We start from the raw sequence: 21,325 nt of genomic DNA on the forward strand, positions 1-21,325 counted from the left end.
GGAAATCAGCACGGGTTCGTAGCAGGCAGATTGTGCCTGACCAATCTAGTTTCTTTTTATGACCAGGTTACGAAACGCCTGGACACAGGAGGAGGGGTGGATGTCGTATACTTAGACTTCAGGAAGGCCTTCGATACGGTATCCCACCCCATACTGGAGAACAAGTTAAGAGGCTGTGATGTGGATGACTACACAGTCCGGTGGGTGGCGAATTGGCTAGAGGGTCGCACCCAGAGAGTCGTGGTGGATGGATCGGTTTCAACCTGGAAGGGTGTGGGCAGTGGGGTCCCGCAGGGCTCGGTCCTTGGACTGATACTCTTTAATGTCTTCATCAGTGACTTGGACGAGGGAGTGAAATGTACTCTGTCCAAGTTTGCAGATGACACAAAGCTATGGGGAGATGTGGACACGCTGGAGGGCAGGGAACAGCTGCAAGCAGACCTGGATAGGTTGGACAAGTGGGCAGAAAACAACAGAATGCAGTTCAACAAGGAGAAATGCAAAGTGCTGCACCTAGGGAGGAAAAACGTCCAGCACACCTACAGCCTAGGGAATGACCTGCTGGGTGGCACAGAGGTGGAAAGGGATCTTGGAGTCCTAGTGGACTCCAAGATGAACATGAGTCGGCAGTGTGACGAAGCCATCAGAAAAGCCAATGGCACTTTATCATGCATCGGCAGATGCATGACGAATAGATCCAAGGAGGTGATACTTCCCCTCTATCGGGCGCTGGTCAGACCGCAGTTGGAGTACTGCGTGCAATTCTGGGCGCTGCAATTCAAGAGGGATGCGGATAACCTGGAGAGGGTCCAGAGAAGGGCCACTCATATGGTCAAGGGCCTGCAGACCAAGCCCTACGAGGAGAGACTAGAGAAACTGGATCTTTTCAGCCTCCGCAAGAGCAGGTTGAGAGGCGACCTTGTGGCTGCCTATAAGTTCATCACGGGGGCACAGAAGGGAATTGGTGAGGATTTATTCACCAAGGCGCCCCCGGGGGTTACAAGAAATAATGGCCACAAGCTAGCAGAGAGCAGATTTAGACTGGACATTAGGAAGAACTTCTTCACAGTTCGAGTGGCCAGGGTCTGGAACAGGCTCCCAAGGGAGGTGGTGCTCTCCCCTACCCTGGGGGTCTTCAAGAGGAGGTTAGATGAGCATCTAGCTCGGGTCATCTAGACCCAGCACTCTTTCCTGCTTATGCAGGGGGTCGGACTCGATGATCTATTGAGGTCCCTTCCGACCCTAACATCTGTGAATCTATGTACAAGTTGAGATTGAATTTTAAGGTTAAAAACTGGGCTTCAAAACTCTACTTATACACCGTGAAATACTGTACTTAGGGCCAGATTGTACATTCAGGACATGGGCCCCTGTTAGTGGCACTGGAACAGGCCATAGTGCCTGATCCAAGTGGTGGTGTCATTAGCTGGACTAGGTGAGTATATGAGCCATTACCTAGCTTGGCTCCTAGACAAACTGTGTGTGCTTGGAGGTGTGAGTGGGAGGGTTGCCTTCTCTTTGTGCAAAGACTAGGTGCATTCTGGTCTTTAATATCTACAACCTGCATCCGTAATTGTATGACAATCTCTCTAATAAGAACAGAAATACTGTTCATTTTTGAAGTCTGAGAGGTGGTGCACATACCTTTTTTTGGGAGTAACCTAGGGCTGGCCAGTCAGCATTTCCAGTGATCTTTTCCAAGGATGCTGCTATCATGAATGGTAGCTACAAATACAGCAAAACATCTTATATGGGGTACCTGTAGATGTGCAGGACACCTGCTCTGACGTGCTGTAACTACTCAGTTAAATTAATCACCTGACTAATTAGCACTCTCCTCAAATAAGCTTTAAAGTGCTCCTGCTGCCATTTTGAAGCATGGGATGCTGAATACACAAGATGCTGGGGGTGCTTTAATTAGAGTGGCTTCCAAAAGACACTCTAATTAACCCCACTCCTCCCCTCCCTTCCATTTCCATCCCCACCCCTACTCCCAGAGCAAATGTGAAGATGCCCATTATGCCCAAAGCATTCCTTCACAGGTATCCTAATCTCTCTTCTGGATTCAGAGGTCTCCATTTTTAGGAAAACCTGCCTTACCATCTGTCAGTTATGAGGCACTTTGATGGGTAAAGGTGGATTGTCTTTATAGCAAACTACAGCGTAAGTAGAGATGTTGGCATTTTTATATTTTGGGTTTTTTAATTTGTAGGATCCAAAATCCGTAAAATCCCATATCCAACAAAGAATCCTTTCACGTGGCTGTTTTTCTTTGTATCCTGCCCTAACTACACGTACGAGGTAAGTGTTCTTGAACAAAATTTTTTAAGTTTCTAATTTTGCAGGTTGCAGCTTCATTTGTATTGGGATATTTTAATATTGATTTGGACTGAAAATCTCACTGGATATCGTTTTCCAGTCAGGTGTAATGAGACAGACTGTGTTCAAGGCAACTTTTCTAGTCCCTTCCTAAACTGTCCTGATCAGTCATGATTGGAGCTGCCAAATTGTATGCCTGTCTGAAAATGATCACCATACAATCATCACCTCCATGTAGGTCTGACTAGGGGTTTCCAGTAACCACTAGCACCTGCCCCTGTTGCCACTCACCTAGCACCATAGGACTTGCTATTAAAGGATAACACCTACATGTGTCTTCTTTAAATGGGGGGGATGCATAGAGTGAGCATCAGGAAAAAAAAAGCCCAGAGTAGTTTCAGTGAAGTTCATTCATGTGCAAGGAAGCTGCATGAGGTCTTTACACCTCTTAATCTCTCATAATTTAAGACTTTAATGGGCTATAAGCAATGTGTAGACGTTACCTAGGCTCTCTCAAAAGGGTAAAATTCAGGCTGTCTTCAAACAGCATTGCACCACAGAGATCAGACTTATACAAAATCCTGGTGGGGATTCACTGGAGAAAATGAAAACAGTATTTGTACCCCTGGCTGTAGACTATAGCACTGACATAGGAACAGGAAATACAAAATAAATGGAAAAAAGGGTGAGAGGAAACTATAATGATGTTGAACAGTCTGAAATGTCACATACCCATTAACAACTGTTTAAAATATGGCTAGGTACAGACATTCAAAAAGCCTGAGATGGAATTGATCTGAGTTACACAGTTTTCTGTAAGCAACATAGTTTAGATAGGTAGCAAACAGAATACACATTTGCCTTTGGTGGGGGTGGCAAATCTTAGACTGGGTTCTGCCATTTTTAAACCAGTCGGTGTGTGCCAAACTTCTGTTATGGGTATAGACCGGTTTCCAATCACTTATATACCAATAAAAGTGTAATGTCTATATCTGGCCAAAGAGGAAAGTTTTGTTTGAGGCTAACAGGCTGCCACGTACTTTTTGATATAGGTTACAGACACAGATTCACTTGACTGTGGCTTCTTTGTGTACCTACCTTAGGACAGGCTTTTTTCAATGAAAGGAGGTATACATGCAAATTCCATCACCAGAAATGTTTTTAATTTCCTTGGCCAAACAGGTGGGGGCCTGGATCAGCTTCACTGTCATGACTCAGTGTGTCCCAGGTGAGTAACGTGTTCATCCCAACTAGCTAGTATGTCCTCAGTACAGAAGAGTGTTGTTTTCCTGGCATTCACATGGTGTCTTTTTCTTTCTTCCTTATAGTGGCATTGTTTACTTTGCTTTGCTTTATTCAGATGACAATTTGGGCAAAAGATAAACACTGCACCTACCTACGAGAATTCAAGGATTATCCAAGTCTTCGAATGCCAATTATTCCTTTCTTATTATAAGAAGAAAGACTTATTTGAATGCTTGTGTGGAACTACAGGAAGAAAAAGCTAATGGGTTTCTTTTATGGACAAAACTGCTAGTAATTGGGAGAATTTGTTTAAATAACTAAGCTGAGATGGCTCTAGTGCATACTGGATCTCCATTGCTGTGGGAAATTCTAGACAGTTGAAACCCTCCTAATATGTCTAAATTCAGGGGCATTTTTGAAACCCAGATTAATTGCCATGACTGTTGCTTCATTGATGGTCATAGGTCCCTATGGCTCACTATAACCAAACTGGCCTAGAGCTTTCCAGTCAGTAACAGCTGGGTCTTCCTCTACCAGTGATCTGAGGCAGCGAGAAGGCTTGCCGTGAGGAATTTCCAGCTTTGGGAGCAGCATTCCACCAGAGTGCCGATCATGTTGCCTTTCCTGAGTCTCCCCAGCTGGAGTGAAATTGGTGCGGGGGCAAGTGCATCATAAGTTACAAAGGGAAAGATGTACTTGGAATAGAGAGGTGAGCACTACCACAGAGGACTGAGATGATTATTCTAACGTATGTGTTGTCTGGGCAATCTGAAAGCAAAAGTAATTTTGGGTATAACATCCCTTTTTTAGAAAGTTCCTTTACCAATAAATTGTTCATTGGCTAGTAGAGAAGATTTTGAAGATCTAATCTCTTCTGCAGCTATGCTATCTGACCTGTTTTCATAAAACAAGTCATTGTGATACCAAAGGATCTTTTATCTAGACATTTTGTGTTAGTGTTCTCTGAAGAGTTTTTAATATACTTTGTAAACAAAATGCACTAACCTAACAGTCCTCAAAATGATAGTTCCATCAACATTTGCAAGCCAGGGAGGAGGACCCAGATACACTTTGAACTTCCTGTGTTTTGTTTTCCACAAGGTGTTCAGTGTGACCTGGGAAAGTTTTGTACAAAACTACTCAAGAAACTGTTGCAATCGTGTCTTACTGACATTTTAAAGAAACTATTTTAGAACATATCTATGAATAGAAGACATATATACTGTTTTGTTTCATGACTATTTATTTATCTATAAAAGATGTATAGAAGGATTTTTTGCAGCTATTTGTAATAATGACATATGCAATAAATCAAACCTACATTTTGAATCCCATCAAAAATAATTATGGCAACAAAAGATTGCATGTGGTTGCTGACATTTTGTATAGTACAAAGCAAAATAGCCTAGTCTTGTGTCAAATAAAAAAGCTATATCGGGGAGGAGAGGATGGGGGGAATGGGACTGATGAACAAAAATACACAACAGCCTTCATTTTTGCATAACAAATTCTTTCAGTGAGAAAGTGGCTGAGGGACATGCTCTGGTAAGTAACCAAAGCAATAAATCACTGCGAACCTGCTTGTCTCACTAATCTAAACTGTGAACCAGGAAAGGAGCTAGATGCAAAATTAGTGTTTTTGCAGAGGGAAAATTTCATCCTGATTTATGACAGGGATGTCTTCCCAGACCTCTTTGTGAAATGGAGAATGTCAGTATGGCCTGGGTCAGGCTGGAGCATAAATACCAAGCATTATGTTGACTCTTTTAAAATACCTGTTTCAGCATTTTTGCCTCAGCACATGAAACCAGAAAGTGAAGGGGCATGTGGTCATATTCATTAAAACATATATCAAACTTTTTCAAATGTCAAAAAGGTTCTGCTTGGCTGTGAGCTTTGAGTTGGTTCTCCCTGAGGACAGTGGTGCAATCATACCCCCTCCTTTGCCTCTGGTTTACTGCTGAGAGCTCTGGTCTCAGCTACTGGACCTATGCTCAGTTTGCTCATTGCTGCTGCCACACACCCTTTTTAGTGGTCCTTGATCCACTACTGGTTCCCCTGCCCCCTCATTTCTGCTGAAAAATGTCCTCTGTTTGCTTCTGGAACTCTAATACAATGGTGTGACATTTCAACAAGGCAGCCTCTGAGCAGCTATATGGTCTGTTAGCAACTATGTTCTGACCCAGTCTAGATTTTCCTATTTCTGAGCTGGGCAGTGCTCTCTGCCTTTGGCTCTGCGCCCAGTGCTACTAGTAGCAGTTAAAAATGCCAGGGTACAGAAACTGTACTCTTAATAGCTTTGTGTGCGCTCAGAAGGAGGAAAGAGTCCTTTCCTTTTGCACCAAAAATGATTTTTATTTTACAGAAGCATTTTATAAACCAAACACCTTGACTCCTTTCACATTTTTGATGTGTATCTCATGTGTTTCTCATGTCAGAGCAGTAGAAGCTTCCTGTGCCTGCTAAAGTTACACATTTCTCAGCAAGACTTTATCTGAATACTGCGCCCAGGAGTGGTTTCTTCACTGTCCATACTGCCACAATATGGCACTTCCCTGAGCTATTTATGCTCCTGGTATTAGTAGCTGCACTATGCAGATGTCTGTGCAGGAGAATCTGGGTACACCTTCACTTCTCTCCTGGCTCCACCTGCACGAGGGTGTAAAGGAATTGTCTCGTCTTCCATCTGTTGCTTAGCAAAGTTCACAAATACCTGTATGAGGAAAAGACAGATAAAGCACCAGACCCTGCCAAGACCAGACAGTCCAACTACTTTGGCAAATTGCATCATACCAGCTTCTCTGTAGGGAACAGGTGCAGAAGGAAAGCCACAGGGATGTGCAGAAGTGAGACCCTGTCTGCCAGCGCAGCTCGCACATTTTTCATTATTCGATATCAATATGGATAAGTGCTGTATGGAAGCCAAATCGGTCTCTCAACTTCAGCAGATATAGGGCTCTGTCAAGGCTCACACAGTGAGATCAACTCCTTGCTTACTCAGTAGTTTGAGGAGCTAAATGGTGGTCCTGAAGTCCTTATGCACATGCCAGGAGGAAATGTAGCACTTCCACAGGTGTATGCACCCACCCATGGGAGGGGAAGAGGCAGGGGAGTGGGGCTGTTAACAGCCCTGAGAAAGATATTGTCTGGACAGACTCAGAGCCACTGCAAAAGCATGGAGATGGCCATGATACTATTCAGTGACAGTGTAAGCACAATGCTGCCAGTTTGGGTACCTAGTACATGCAAAGCAGGTGTGGCATGTTTCACCATGACTGATGCCCAATAGGCAAACCTGCCGACAGAACTGGACAACTTTGCAGGGTTTTTAATTACTGCTTCTGTACAGAAATCTATGCCTTTTGAGGAAGACAAATATATAATCACTGGATTGGGTACTACAGCAGCTCTGTGCACAAGGCAATTAAAACTCTTCATTAAAGCAAATCTGATGGAAGTGACCTGGTTATTCTGCTGGTCTCATTCTGGAGGACAGAGCACAGCATGAATAGTGCTCAGTAATTCTCCTAAACTGAGGATTCAGGCATGATCCTGGTGACCAGGTTGTGAGAGTTCCTGTGCCTGGGATAAGATGTCATTACAGCTTTCAGACAGCAGCAGTTTACACAGCATAAAACAGCTACACAACTCCTGTCTTATCCTGCTTTCCTACTGTAGACCATTGAAAAAAGTGTGCAAGAGAAAGCCTTTTAAAGGTTAATTTTAATGTTTATTCAAGGCAGTTAGATATAAATTTTTCTGAGTTCTGCTACATCCCTATTGCATTTCCTGTCTCTTATTAATCAGATTAGTCTCAGGATGAGTTTACTATTTCTTACTTACTTGATCTAAAGTTGTTTGAGAAACAGAATATTCTTCAATACTCAGGCTTTCCTTGTTGGAGATAAGTAACCGAAAGATCTTGGCCAGCGAGGAGGAGCATATCTGGTACTGCAGCATGTTGTAGTGTTTCTCTCTCTGTAAACTCCCAGGGAAGTTTGCATGTATGAATTGTTCAGCTGAGGTGGGATCTGGAGGCATCCCAGGCTTTGGGGCTTTGATTTTCAATGTGACAATATAGCCATCTCCAAATCTGAGAAACACACATGGATTTGGTTGTTTTATAAAGACTGAGTTTGCTTTTCAATAAGGGAAAATTTATCTTTAGCAGTTACATATGTACTCAGGAGTACATATACTTTATATATATATATATTTTATATATATTTAAAATGAACACATACAACTAACTATCAAGCAGCGGTAGTAAGCTTTTGACTCCAAGTATGCTGTAACAAAGTAGTCTGTAATATCTTGAGTGAAATGAAGACTAGGGGGCCTAACTTAATGATTTTATGTATTAAAGAGTTACTTTCACAAGGTGGGCAGTGAATTATTTTAAGGGACACAAGTCTAATTCAGTCCTGTCTTACCTAATGGTTGTACAAGTAGGGATTGTTGCAAACCATCTACTGCACATAGTATACAAGACCGAGATGTACCCTCATAAGAAGACCAGACACATCTTTAACAACCTGGGATAAAAACAAAACAACTTACTTGTATTTTAGATGTTGAATTGTGCCCAAGCATTTGAAGGTCCCCTTCACCATTATGGCTAGACGAGTACAGAGAGCTTCACATTCTTCCATGCTGGTAAAACAGAATAACAGAGTATCAAAATTAAAGCAGAGTCAGACTGTAAGAGTTCTTGGCCTCAGTACTAATTATAAGAAAGGAAGTTTGTGTTACCTGTGTGATGTCAGAACTACAGCTCGCCCTTCTTTGATCACACTGACAATGGAGTTCCATAGGAGGCGTCGGGACTGAGGATCCATTCCTGTAGTTGGTTCATCCTGAAAAGACACATTAATCTTTATTATAGTCATGACAAGGTTAAAGCATCAGGCCAGGGCATTAATTTTAGATTTCATAAACAACGGACTTGTTTTTTACTTTTGGAAAGCAAGGGCAACACATGAACAGAATTGGGAATGCAATGAACTCTGCATGAGGTATGGCTATTGGAAAGCAATTTAATGCAGTGCACACCATGAGATAGAAGCAATGCAAAAGCAGCTGGTTTAGGGTTTTACCTGTTGATTTCATAAGTATTTGTAATAGTTGCTTTCCCTCCAACTAACAGACTGTTGGAATGCCCAGGCACATTCAGCACTTATGGAGTCCCTGGGAATAACAGGGTTTATTCGGAAGCCAAATTCAGATTCCAAACACTGTGAAGCTTGTGCGTAATAAGCACACAGACCCTGCCATTTATATTTTAACATCTTTGGCTGCTGTTAATTGGCACTGACTTCATTTGGGCTGCACCAGTAGAGGAGCCAGCTTTAATAAAGCGGTTAGCCCAGCCAGTGGCAAAAAGTAACGAGTTGTGGCAAAGAATTTTTACATTAATCTTTTACATTTATTCTGAGATCTGAAAAAAACATTCAACACTTTGCTTTACAAGGCACACATGGAACACAAAGAACCAGTAAGGGGCAAAAACAAACATGCAATTAGAAAGCTGTTAGTGCTCTCTTTTATCAGGCAAACTGCAGTGATACCAGCTGATCTAATGGCAAGCGCTATGCAGTAATTGAATTGAGAGTTAAATTCTTGCTGGCACTTGCAACCTGTGTTCCTCTTGAGACCAGAATTCATGACATGGTAATTTAAGCAATGGCTACAAAGTTTTATTTCAGAATCACTACAAGGTGGGGAAGAGCAGAGGTCTAGTTCTATTTCCCTATATGTGTCTAAATGAAAGTTTTCTAGCCATGTGGCATTTTTTGGCACTTACACACAGGTAGTGATTTCAATTCCCCTGAAGTGAAGATGCATTAGCGTGTGCATATAGGCTGAGCAAGACTGTGCGACATGGCTATGTTTCAATTCGGTTTTGGATTTGGCCATTTCGGAGGGACGGTGGTGTGTTTCGGATCACTGTTCCGTTTCAATTCAGTCGAATTTGTTTTGGAGTTTTGATGCTGTTTTGGTGATTCATCCATAGGCTATAATGGGGAATCACTAAAATACCTATAACTTTGTCATTTTGTGCCTGATTTTGATTAAACTTGCAGAGATGGTAGCCTCTTCCACAAGCATAAAGCCTGCAAAACTTCAAGGAGATAGGTGCAGGGGTTTTTGTGAAACTATACCTCAAACTGTTCAAAGCAAAACCCATGTCACATGTGTGTGTTAAGGCAGAGCGGGATGAAAACAGCAGGGATGGTAGCCACTTCTCAGGGCATGAAGCCTGCCATGTTTCAAGGAGAAAGATGCAGGGGTTTCTGTGAAACTGCACCTCAAACTGTTCAAAGCAAAACTCATGACGTGCGACTTTGTGGGTGCATTAAGGTACAGCAGGATGAAAACAGCAAGTATGATAGCCCCTTCTGAGGCCATGGAGCCTGCCAGGTTTCAAGGGGATAGGTGCAGGGGTTTCTGTGAAACTGCACCTCAAGCTGCTGAAAGCAAAACTTGTGTCACTTGTGTGTGTAGGCAGAGTGGGATGAAACCAGCAGGGATAGTAGTAGCCTGTAACAGGGGGCCTTCCCAGTGTCGGTTAGATCTCCACCCACCCACCTGTTTCTGGGCCAACTGCCTGCCCCTCTTTCCTGCCACACCTTGATGGAAAACTGATTTAGATGTTTCCCAGGCAGGAGGTTGCCCATTTGGTGTCTTGGGGTGACATCCATTCCTCATCTCTGTACCTACCCTAAAACTGTGGCCCATGCCTCGCACATTGCATCCTTCACCCCCTCCAGCTGTGGTCCCCTCTCTGGGACCTTTGGCTCCCCCTTAGGCCCTGGCCCTGCCTTAACCCTCCCGAGCCTCTTGCTCTGGGCATTCCTCATGGTGGCCCCCGGCTCTTTGACCCCACTTTGGGTCCTGGCCCCAGCATGGACCAGTTGAGGGCACCTCTGATATCTTTTATTAGACCAACTGAATAGTTGGAGAAATATATCTTAGCAAGCTTTTGGGTTTAAAAACCCTCATACAGGGAGGGCACCACCACCCTGCTGAACGTGGTATGTGCGGGCACTTGGTAGGATGGGGTCATGATCACCATGAACTGCCTGAACCCTGGCCACTCAAGTAAGGAGAAAGGCTGGCCATCAACAGCAAGCATCTCCCCAGTACTCTGGATGATCTTGCTCACCCTTGCAACGTGCCCCCCTTTCTGTCCGTCTTTCCCCCACTGTTCCAGGGTGGCTTCCCTCTGCTTTGAGGGGACAGGGGCTTTGGAGCGAGAGGGGGACATCTCAAAATGATTCCACACTACACTACCCCCTCGCTTCTGAGGTGCGGGTGGGGATCCTGCCTTATCCCCCTCCTCACCAGGCAGAGGCACAACAGGAGGAGCTGACTGAGCTGAGCCACTTGCCTCCACAATCTCAATTTCCACTGAGGTGCTTTCCAGAGAAGGAGACCTGGCTCTAGGGGAACTTTGAGGGGTGTGGAGCACAGACTCAGATTCCCCCTCTTTCCCCAGAACTTCTCTGGTTACGGCACTGAGTTCCCCTGGTTCCAGATCCAGATCCAGCTCCTCCTTTGGCACTGGAAGGTTCAGGCTGGGGACTGAAATTAGGGTGGAGGAGACTGTCAAGCTGGTGCTTGTCATTCTGATGGTGCTGGGGGTTATTATTGCTAGTGTTAGTGGAGGTGGGGCAGGTGTAGACACTGCTCCCACCTTTTTGCTGCCACTAGCAGCAGAAGCCTCATGCCTGGTAGAAAAGAGGGTGCATCTAAGTTGGGGGGGGGGGGACGGACGGGGGACTTATAGCTCTCCCTCTGTCCCCTCTTGCTCCCCTGCCAGAAGATTTGGTACCTGCCTTTCCAGCATGCTTCATGTTTGGTGTGCGGGAAAATGTATGTCTGTGTAGTGTATATGTGTAGTGCCTTCCTGCACAGTGATGAGGCACTGCCAGGCAAAGCACAGCTTTTTTATTGTTTGGGGTGGGAAAAAATTAACAAGAATAAACAACAGGATTTTTTGGGAAGAAATATTTGAAAGGGATTAACAATAGGGATGGTAGGCAAGGGTAAATGGGAAAGGATTGGCTAATGGCTGGCTACAACTTGGTAGCAACAGACTACCAACTGCTACCAGTCTAGACCCTTCAGACTGGGCTGCTTGTGCTGCAAGAGACAGATCTCACAAAAGGCAGAGAACAGTTCACAAACAGCCTTATATGTTCTTTTGCCATCCCTCCCCCCAGAGCACTGGGATTGGAAGGGACATCAGGGACAGATTGCAGATGCTGGCCAGCTACACATGTCAACATCAGTGCAGTCCTTCTCCCCCTCTTCCCCCTGCTTCTTCTGAGTTTCTGTTTCCCCACAAGCCCACCTCTGAAATATTCTGAAATACCAAAGCATTTTGGATGGTTCTGTTTCGTTTTGGAAATGTTTTGGAGCCTTCTGTTTTATTACAGATTCGGTGTTTCAGGGACCAAAACACCTCCAAAACAAAATGGCTGCTGAAGTTTCACACAGCCTACTAAGCATATTGAGGAGACTACGCATTGACTGGGCAGCTACACAGCTTTGTATGCACAGGTAGCAAACTACTGAACCCAGAAAAAATTCAAAACTGCGTGGTTAGGGTACTCACATAGGAAGCTGGAGACCTGTGTTCTAGGCCCTCTTTACTAAGAGGGTGTTAAACATGCATCTCTCTGACTTCCCAACACAGTGCTCTAAGCACCAAACCACAGGTCAGGCATTAACCAGACCCTTCTCCAGCTCTTCTTCTGAAAAGCTGTATCAGCTTCTTTTGCCTTTAATAGTCACTGGATAAAATGGATGGAGAGCAATCAGGGGGTTTGCCCCATTGGGAGCAAGAACCCCAACTATAATCCAGAGCCTGCTCTCTGCTCCCTTCCTGGGAAGTCACTATCTTATTTCAGATCCAGAGGGGGCACAGGGGCATGGACCTACCCCACTTTGATTCCTGAGGGAGCCTAACATGCCCAGTGCAATGCTGGACTGGGCTGGAGGAAGAGGAGTGAGCTGGTAAAGGGGAGACCAGGGAGAGGAACAGGTAAAGAGATTTAAAAGGGAAGGAGTAAGCAATGGGAAGCCCAGCAGTGCTCCTGGGGTCCAGGGCACTAGGAATGTACGAAACGGCTATGTTTTGATTCGGTTTCAGATTCGGCCATTTTGGAGGACAGTGATTTGTTTCAGTGTTTATAATCTCTGTCCTGTTTCATTTTGGCCAGATCTGTGAAACAGAATCTCATCTGAATTCTGAATCTGAATTCTGAATCTGAATCTGTTTTGAACAGGCTGCAAGCTTTGCACAGCCATACTGCCCAGCTGGGCGGGGCTTGGGGCCAGGGGCTGCAGGGTCCCAGCAGGGAGCAGGATGGGGTCGTGGGTGTCTCGTCTGTGGGAGGGAGAAGGGGAGAGCCACTGACCTTTGTGCAGGCGAGGAGACTCCCATGCAGATCTTTGATCCCTGTCACACCGGGTCACAAGGCAGGAAAGCAGCGCAAAGCAGTGAGCAAGCCTGCTGGTCCCTGTTGTGCGACTCAGCTCTGCAGCGAGCTGAGATATGCGCAAGGGGTTTCCTCGCCACCACTGCCTGCCCTGTGCTGCCCTGGCAACGTGAGGCTGTGCGGGCAGGCAGCAGTGGTGAGGATACCCCAGTGCGGATCTCTGCTCCCTGCGGAGCCAGGTCAGACGGCAGGGAATGCCCTGCCCTGCCACATGACCTGGCTCCACAGGGAGCAGAGATCCACGTGGGAGGTCTCCTCGCTGCCACTGCCCACCCCACACTGCCCTGGATCTCTGCTCCCTGCGGAGCCAAGTCACTCGACAGGGACCAGCATTGTCCTGCCACGTGACCTGGCTCCGCAGGGAGCAGAAATCCACACTGGAGTCTCCTCATTGCTGCTGCCCGCCCTGTGCAGCCCTGTGTCACTGGGGCAGTGCAGGGTGGGCAGCAGTGGCGAGGAGACTCCCGTCGCAGACCTGTGCTCCCTGCAAAGCCGAGTTATACAGCAGGTCAACAGCGTACAGCTGTTTCCCTACAAGCCAGGCTCTGAAACTCTAAAATTTTCTGAAACATTTCCAAAACATTTCAGATGCCTCGTTTTATTTCAGAGATGTTTTGGAGCTTTCCATTTCGATTTGGATTTGGTGTTTTGGGTGCCAAAACGGCCTGATACACCTCTGAAACGAAACGGCTGCTGAAATTTCGCACAACCCTACAGGGTATGTGCTGCTCCCGGGGAAAGTCCCATCCTCTCTTCCCCTTTTCCCTCCACATGGCCAGCACGGTTGCTGTTGTAAGGGAGCAAACTGCTGGCACCAAAGCCAGCAGGGAATGGGGTAAGGTAAACAATGCAAAGCCCTAAGCTAGGTTCCCAGGAGCTAGGGCAAGTGCTGCTCTTGGGGAAAGTCCCAGCCCCTCTTCCCCCCTCCCCTCTATTCAGCCAGTGCTGCTGCTGCACCAAGGGAACAAATTGCCCACTCTGAAGCCAGCAGGGAATAGGATAAGCAACATGGAGTCCTGAGCCACGCTTTTCAGAGTGTAGCTCTTCCATGTGCGCAGCCAGCTGGACTCCACACCCCAACCTCCTGTAGCTGCACAAACAGCTGCAATGAAAATCCAGGTTTGTCTTGGAAGGCAGCACTTTAAAGTATCACAGAACCATGTCTCTGTGCAGTCCCCTTCACTGTACTCCTGCAATGCTTGTTGCAGTCCTACATCTTATGGACTTTACACAGGGCCCCTCTATATGTGCAGGTAAAGGCACAATGGGATCTAACACATGATCCATACAATCGCGCCTCCTGCCATGCAACATGAGGAGCTCCCAGATGTGGGGGCACCCCACATACTGCTGGGACAGGCAGCTGTGATCTCACAAGCTTGGGGGCTTCATGCATCCCTGATCCCCTAGGGATCATGGCTACCTCGATCCCCAGGCCCTGGGGGTTTCACACTGGGCATGGTGCACCCCATACACATGAAAATTAAAGCTTGATAACAACCAGCTATAAAGTTAGTATACATTTTTGAGGTCTAACTTTATAGCTGGTTGGAGCTTTTTATGGTGTGATAAGTAAGTACTTTGCATATGTAGCTGGTTTTAAGGTAATTACACAATTAACCAGTGCACGGCTTATTGAGCATGCTCAACAAATGCATGCAGGCTTAGCATCCACACTGCAGGGGAAGCAGAATTGCAACCTGTGCATAAGTGACAAAACCACCACTTATGCATACAGAAAACTACCATTTAGATGCACAAAGGGAAGCAGAATTCTGTCCCAGGTCTGTTCCACTCATATTTTTATTTCCATGGATAAATTAGATGGCACTATTAAAAAAAAGTGCTGGCCTGTTCCACCAGGTATATCTGCTCATAAAGTCATCTCTGAAATCAATGGTTATACACTCTGATTTGTTCCCTATACAACAAGCAGAGGTGAGCTGTGGTGAGCAGAGTTATTGATTTGAACTTCCATGTCATTCAGAGGTGATTGGATCCCAAATTTTAGCTCAAGTCCTCCACTGAAGAACTTTCCTGTGGTAGTTACTGAGTGGTCAGTCCTAAGAGATGTTAAACCCCCTAGTTTCCAGTGAAATCAAAGAACTACAAATGCCATTTAAGTTGGCAAGATTTGAGGGTAGTAGTAGGCCCTTTACCAGAGGTGCTCAGCCCTTTATTAACTGCAGGCAGAATGCCTGATTTGGAGAACAGCCTTCTGAAATACCATGTTGCAACATCACAGATTTACTTTACTGTGACACTTACTAGTAGGATGAGAGGAGGGCAGCCTATCAGTGCGATGGCAGTAGAAAGTTTGCGTTTGTTGCCACCACTGTAAGTGCCTGCCAGCTGGTCAGCATACATGTGAAGACCCAGCTTCTGAATGCCCCACTCAGCAACCTGTGGGAAAGAACATTAATTCTTTTTTCATGTAGCAGATAATCAATGGCAGGCAGATCTGGTGCTTCCCACTTCTGGTAGAGCCAGAGAAGAAACAGTCATTTCATAAACAGATCTTATGGTTGGAACAAAGGTGACTCCATTAATGAGCACAACTGCTTGTAAAGGAGGGTGAACTACCACTTCATGCCTCACAGATGACCACATGCTTGCCTCTGCTGGTGCAGTCATGTGCTAAGCTGTCCAAATGACTTGAACTGCACCCCGAATTTCCAGGAACAGAAATTCTGACCCTACACTTGGGAGGGTTTCAATTAATCACATCAAATATTTATTGTAAGCCAAACAGCTAGCAAAAAAGAGATTGCTTTACCCTCTCGATTTCCTTTCCTGGGACTCCTCGCAGGCATGCATAGAGACGGAGATGTTCCCGACCTGTGAGCAGGTCATCAATAGCATCAAACTGAGGGCAGTAGCCCATGGTTTGATGGACATCAGAGATGTTGGTCAATATACTGGAGAGAGAACAAACAAAATAACGTGACAATAAGTAATAACTCTGGGAAAGAAGTGGAAAGCTTGCAGAAAGTCTGTTTTCTCTGGGCAATATCTCCCTCATTAGTGAAACCAACCTAGAGATTAATTTCATCTGAGAATTTTGAGATCTTCCATGTTTTGGTACTGCTGGAGTGAGGCTGTAGCCACGATGGTCCAAGAATTATATGAAAGGCAAGGATTATTGTGGGTAATATCTTTTCTTAACCTGATGAAGAATGCATCTCATTCAAAAGTTTGTCTAAGTCTATTCTAACTATGCAGTTGGTCCAATAAAAGATATCACTCGCAACAATGCTTCCCCCTGAGGAGACACACTGTTAAATTGCCCAGCAATTGCCCAGGACAATGGTACTTCACCATGTTACAGCTGGCATATGTGCATAAATTCCATTTCTAGTCCACTCAGCCCAAATAAGAGTGTAAACTAGTCTCCTCTCCCCCGCTTTTTCTGCTGAAGCTAGATTGTACAGTATAAACCAGCTTGAAGGCAAGTAAGACAAGTTGTTCTCTGAGCAGCAACTCAGCAGATCCTATTTTGTTAATGGTATTTATTTCTAGGTAACAAATTGGGCAGTTTAATCTTGGAATATGACCTCTGGGAGTAGATAAGCAAGAAACAATGCTGACACTGCTTTTGGGGGTAGCATAGAGAGGGGAAAGGGAAATAAAAGAGTTGATTTACTTTGCCTATGAATTACTGCTGTCTTTTGGCTGTTTGTAGCTACAGTCCAGAACACATAACTGGCCAAAGCATTAAACACCAAACACTCATAAGAAACAGTCACTCTCCACATGTAGAAGAAGAGCTCTACACCTCATTGCAAGAGACTGAGATATTAAAGCTGCAGTTTTAGGAAATGTGAAAACCACACCTGTGCTTTGGAAAGTACAAATTCCAACTCTGATTTTTATGCCTCAATCTCATGCCTATCAATTATATTAATTATTCTCAGACTTTCCAACACAAAATCAAGCACACCCAGAGAAAAGCAGGCAGCAAGTCTCTATAGCATAGGATCTTTCACATCACAGAGCACCAGAGATTAGGACTCTCTAAATACTAATATTTCATTCTGCTTTACTTATAACTGACTTGACTCTGGATGATGTCCTCTATCCACAGAACAGGCCCAGCCAAGAGCAACAGCAGTGCCAACCACTCCACTGTGCACAATTGCCAGGCCCTTCACGTCTGCCAAGAGTGTCCACAAGGGCTGCTAGTGAGTGCCAGACAGTGAAAGCTTCTGTGATGTGGTCACTTACCCAGTGGGAATGGGACTGCCAGAGTGTCTTAAGGAGCTTACCTGTTGCCAGCCACCACAGCATCTCCAGTTGTCACATCAGTGTCCCCAGTCAGCATTTTGAACGTTGTCGTCTTGCCAGCACCATTCACTCCCAGGAGGCCAAAACACTAAATTATAAAAATTATCACATTCTTCAGTACTTACAGCTTGGAAAGCAATAGGATTACAAAACCTGAATTCAGCCACAACATGTGTCCTGGTGCTATTGAATAACCCACCTCTCCAGGACGAATGCCCACGCAGAGCCTGTCTACTGCTGGCCTTTGTCCAGTTGCATAAAGCTAGAAAGAGAGGAGAATAAAACTCCTATTTCAGAGTCCCACAGCAGAGACAATTCTCAGAATGTGACTGTTTAGTTAAATGGGCATGAGGCAGCTCTAAAGCCTTGACAAGAATAAAATGTAACCCTAGAACAATTTAAAACTCAAGGTACAAACATTCCACAAATCAAACATTTCCTCTTAACTAGCCACACTTTAAATTACTCTTAAATTGGATGTGCCACTTTTATCTAACCTGTCATTTCATATCTATGGCATCATGGATCCAGTTTTCAGAATCACTACTGAAACCGAAGGCTCCTGATGAACAAAAAAGATGAAGCAAAGGAAATGAAGACCAAAGAATAAAACTTGCAGTCAAAGATATATGGTAGGTATGATTTTAGGATGCTGAAGAAAATGGCAGAAAGCATCATTCAGATGTGTTCAGCCCCTGGAAAGAAATTAGCTAGCACCACACTGTGAGTTTCTTAGTCCAGAAATGTGAGGGCAGCTAAAGGGGAGATTAGGATTTATATATGGAAGAACAGCAGACCAGAATGAAGCATCTGATGGAAAACTGCTGTGCAATCTAAGGGAGATGGCAGAATTTTAGTTTGGATTGGCGAGGTGGGAAGGTAAAGGAGTTTGGTCACTTCAGCAAGGCGGTAAATAAGGAAGGGAGCAGCGTTAAGAGTATACTTTCCTGTACTGATATTAAGGATTTTAACTTGATTCTTGATAGCTTAGCTCAGTCATGTTCAATTTTTTCATGACTCAATTTTCTTGGTTTTAAAACCATCCAATCTGCTGATTGATGTGCACTGTGGAACAATAATCTGTCACTGGTCCCCCCCCTTCAGGGGAGTTTCCAACTAAAGCTAACATTGACTTTATCATTCTCAAAGTATTACCTTTGTCAGTTCTTTTAATGTTAAGATATCTGTTTTGCTTCCTCCTTTCATAATTCTTTGTCTTTCCTCTGCAACATCCTCATCTTCATTGTTAATGGGTGTTGTGACAGGATAATAAAACCTAAGGAAAGCCAAGAGATTCACTGAGTGGATGAATTGCATAGGACATGGTTACAGTAGCAAACTCTGAAATTAGGGTGAGGCAACTGCCAGAAAGTATGACTAATGGGAGAGATGCAGTCATGGGAAAAGTTTATGAAAAATGTAACTAGTTAAAAGTTAGCAGCCTTTAAAATTAATGAGTTAAGTTAAAAGTTAAATATTTCCACTTTCAACTAGTTAAAAGGTAAGTTAAAAAGAGTAACTATTTAAAAGTTAAGTTGATTTGTGAGAAATGCATGAAACATGATGAACTGCCTCTTGGCATCATTTTTCATTTTCAAATGCAATGAGTGGGTTTCTTTTCCATAAGCCCACAGAAGCCCACTAATTTACTCAGAACTCATCCTGCTTTACCTGAAAACAACGTTATACTTGTCATACAGTTTTCAGAATAACAATTACCAATACCTATGTAATGTTAGATCCTTCTCACCCTGACCATGTGAAGTACTTTGTAAAAGTCAATGCATCATGCAGGTATACCAGAATAACAGAAAGGAGTTATTCATAGCCAGGTGACAAATGAAAGCTGTTTCCACAGGAAACCTCTGTTGTTACAATTTTATTGCTCAAAAGGTAACAAAAGGGTATGAAATACATCTGAATAAGAAATAATGAAAGTGTCTGAAAATCAAAATTAGACTGAAATGAAATCAGTTTAAATGAGAAAAAGACTGTTCAGTTGCATAGCACAAACCATTTAAACATGCTTATTGAACTTCAGCAAAAGCTGCATTTCAAAATTTACACCTGACAATTTTCCTCTTATGTCTTGCAAAACTAAGCCCCCACTACCGAACAATCGCTCTACACGGGCAGATGAGGGAATGCTTGTGTTATAACAGATGAATAACTTTTCTATAGTAGGTGACATCTCAGATAAGTTTTTCACAGATGAGAAGTAATTCTCAACTTCTTGGGCCCTGGGCTGCTGGTTCTGATCTTCATTAAAATTTAAAAAGTCATCATTTGCTTCACCCTCACTACTAGTTCCCACTCTTGCTGGGATCAATGTCTCTGCTTGCTTGTGCTTGTTCCCTGAACTGCAGCCAACTGGCTGCCCTGTTGACTTCTGCAAATGCACAGAAAATGCCAGCATGAATTAAGGAACTCTGGGACTTGCAGTTCTTAAGACACCATATCTTATAGGAAGGCACACTACCCTCTGTCTCTCAAACAAGAAGTCCTAAAGTTTTAATAAAGAAATATCATTCCATGTAAGTCCTAGAGAGTGGCTGTGTCAGGAAAAACTCTGGGAAAGCCAGATTTAATTTGTTTTTAACTTTTAATTTATACTTAAAAAAAAGTTAAAGTTAACTTTTTTTTTAACTAGTTAAAGTTAAAAGTTGACAGCTGAAAAATTTAAGTAGTTAAAGTTAAAAGTTAGCCATTTCTTTAACTTTTTAACTAGTTAATAAACTAGTTAATTCCCATGACTGGAGAGATGGGACCTTGGTTTTATAAGGGAAGGTTGGCTGCAGCACTCTTGCACTTGCATTCTCCACTTCTGTAAGTAAAGTGCTTAGTCCTGGGAACACAGGGGCTGGGGTGGACCAGAGTGTTTTGCAACAGCAAAGAACTCCTCTGTCACTGGTTAAGAACCAACTTGTTGCTCAATTAAAGCTTTTACAAGCTGGCTGCTGTTTGGTGGCTTCAGTGTAATGAGATGATAGAAGACTAAGTCCAGTTGTCCTGGTTTCTGGTAGACAGCACTCCATGTGAGAAAACACCTAACACCAACTGGAACCCTTGTTGAAAATCTTGTCAGAGCATGAATGGCACATTTACACCTGGGAAATGGCCCGTCTTGGTTGGGCTGAGGCATGAACATAGGGAAATTTGCACAGTACCTAGGTCATAAACTGTCCAGTGCATAGAGAGGGCTCCAGTCTAGGATCATCAAGGATTCTCACCAGGATTTAAATCACTCCATAGCTTTCAAAGGTTAATTTGTAGACTTAATTACTGTAGTTTATCTAATAAAGCAAGTTCACTTTAACGCTCAGGAAAACATCCCTTATTTAGAAAATACAAAAAGTATACTAAAAACCACTGAAATATTGATGTTAATGGGACTTAACACATGTAAGTGCTTTCCTGAATCAGTGTATTGGGGATTTAGGATGAAATCAAAATAAATTAATAGGGTGAAGCTGCTAAACACATCACAAATGTAAGGCTTCCAAGAGAGAGAAGGGAACCCCAGCAGATAATGGGACAGTCATTTTGTTAATAGTATAACTTTCATACAGATTTCTGAGTTGAAGATTTTTCAAACATACCATCTTGTGTGGAAAAAACGATGCTGCATAAAGAGATTGAGAACAAAGTATACAATCCCTTCCACTGCCATAGCAAACAGATTCTTTCCAATAAAGTCCCACTGGAATGGATTCGAGACACGCTCCTCACCTTTGGAGTGAAACCACCAGAAAAGTAGGTGAATTATTGCCCAAACCATTGTTCCTGAGAGCAAAACCCATTAGTGTAATGACTTAGGATGCAAATCTGTAATTTATATGATCATGACCAGGCACTTTTTCAAAGTCCCCTGATAGAGCTTCTTATTGGAAACACATAACCAAACTCAGCTCTTTTAACTCTAGGTGCTCGTATTGGGTGAAAATAAATGATGTCTCCATTAATATATGGCC

General features: G+C 43.9%; 2 protein-coding genes across 7 annotated transcripts in view; one reads left to right on the plus strand and one right to left on the minus strand.

Annotated features, from left to right (window-relative positions):
• Positions 1–4,893, plus strand: part of LOC102575131 (very-long-chain enoyl-CoA reductase) — a 47,268-nt gene extending 42,375 nt beyond the window's left edge. For 4 of the 6 annotated variants that reach the window (XM_014599704.3, XM_059728064.1, XM_059728065.1 and 1 more), the window contains 3 exons: positions 2,213–2,301; positions 3,502–3,547; positions 3,648–4,893. In XM_014599704.3, coding sequence (XP_014455190.1) covers positions 2,213–2,301; positions 3,502–3,547; positions 3,648–3,775 — 263 coding nt within the window. In that variant the 3' untranslated portion in view covers positions 3,776–4,893. The remainder of the gene's footprint in view (positions 1–2,212; positions 2,302–3,501; positions 3,548–3,647) is intronic. The other 2 variants (XM_014599705.3, XM_014599706.3) reach the window with 2 other exon arrangements.
• Positions 4,894–4,989: 96 nt separating this feature from the next.
• ABCA4 (ATP binding cassette subfamily A member 4) overlaps positions 4,990–21,325 on the minus strand; it is a 95,709-nt gene continuing 79,373 nt past the window's right edge. Inside the window, exons 36-45 of the mRNA XM_059727650.1 lie at positions 20,954–21,083; positions 18,510–18,630; positions 17,554–17,616; positions 17,336–17,442; positions 15,847–15,988; positions 15,339–15,473; positions 8,317–8,420; positions 8,125–8,217; positions 7,408–7,657; positions 4,990–6,277 (exon numbers count right to left, since the gene is read on the minus strand). Coding sequence (XP_059583633.1) covers positions 6,155–6,277; positions 7,408–7,657; positions 8,125–8,217; positions 8,317–8,420; positions 15,339–15,473; positions 15,847–15,988; positions 17,336–17,442; positions 17,554–17,616; positions 18,510–18,630; positions 20,954–21,083 — 1,268 coding nt within the window. The 3' untranslated portion in view covers positions 4,990–6,154. The remainder of the gene's footprint in view (positions 6,278–7,407; positions 7,658–8,124; positions 8,218–8,316; positions 8,421–15,338; positions 15,474–15,846; positions 15,989–17,335; positions 17,443–17,553; positions 17,617–18,509; positions 18,631–20,953; positions 21,084–21,325) is intronic.

This window comes from Alligator mississippiensis, chromosome 5 (genome assembly GCF_030867095.1).
Source record: "Alligator mississippiensis isolate rAllMis1 chromosome 5, rAllMis1, whole genome shotgun sequence".
NCBI lineage: Eukaryota > Metazoa > Chordata > Crocodylia > Alligatoridae > Alligator > Alligator mississippiensis.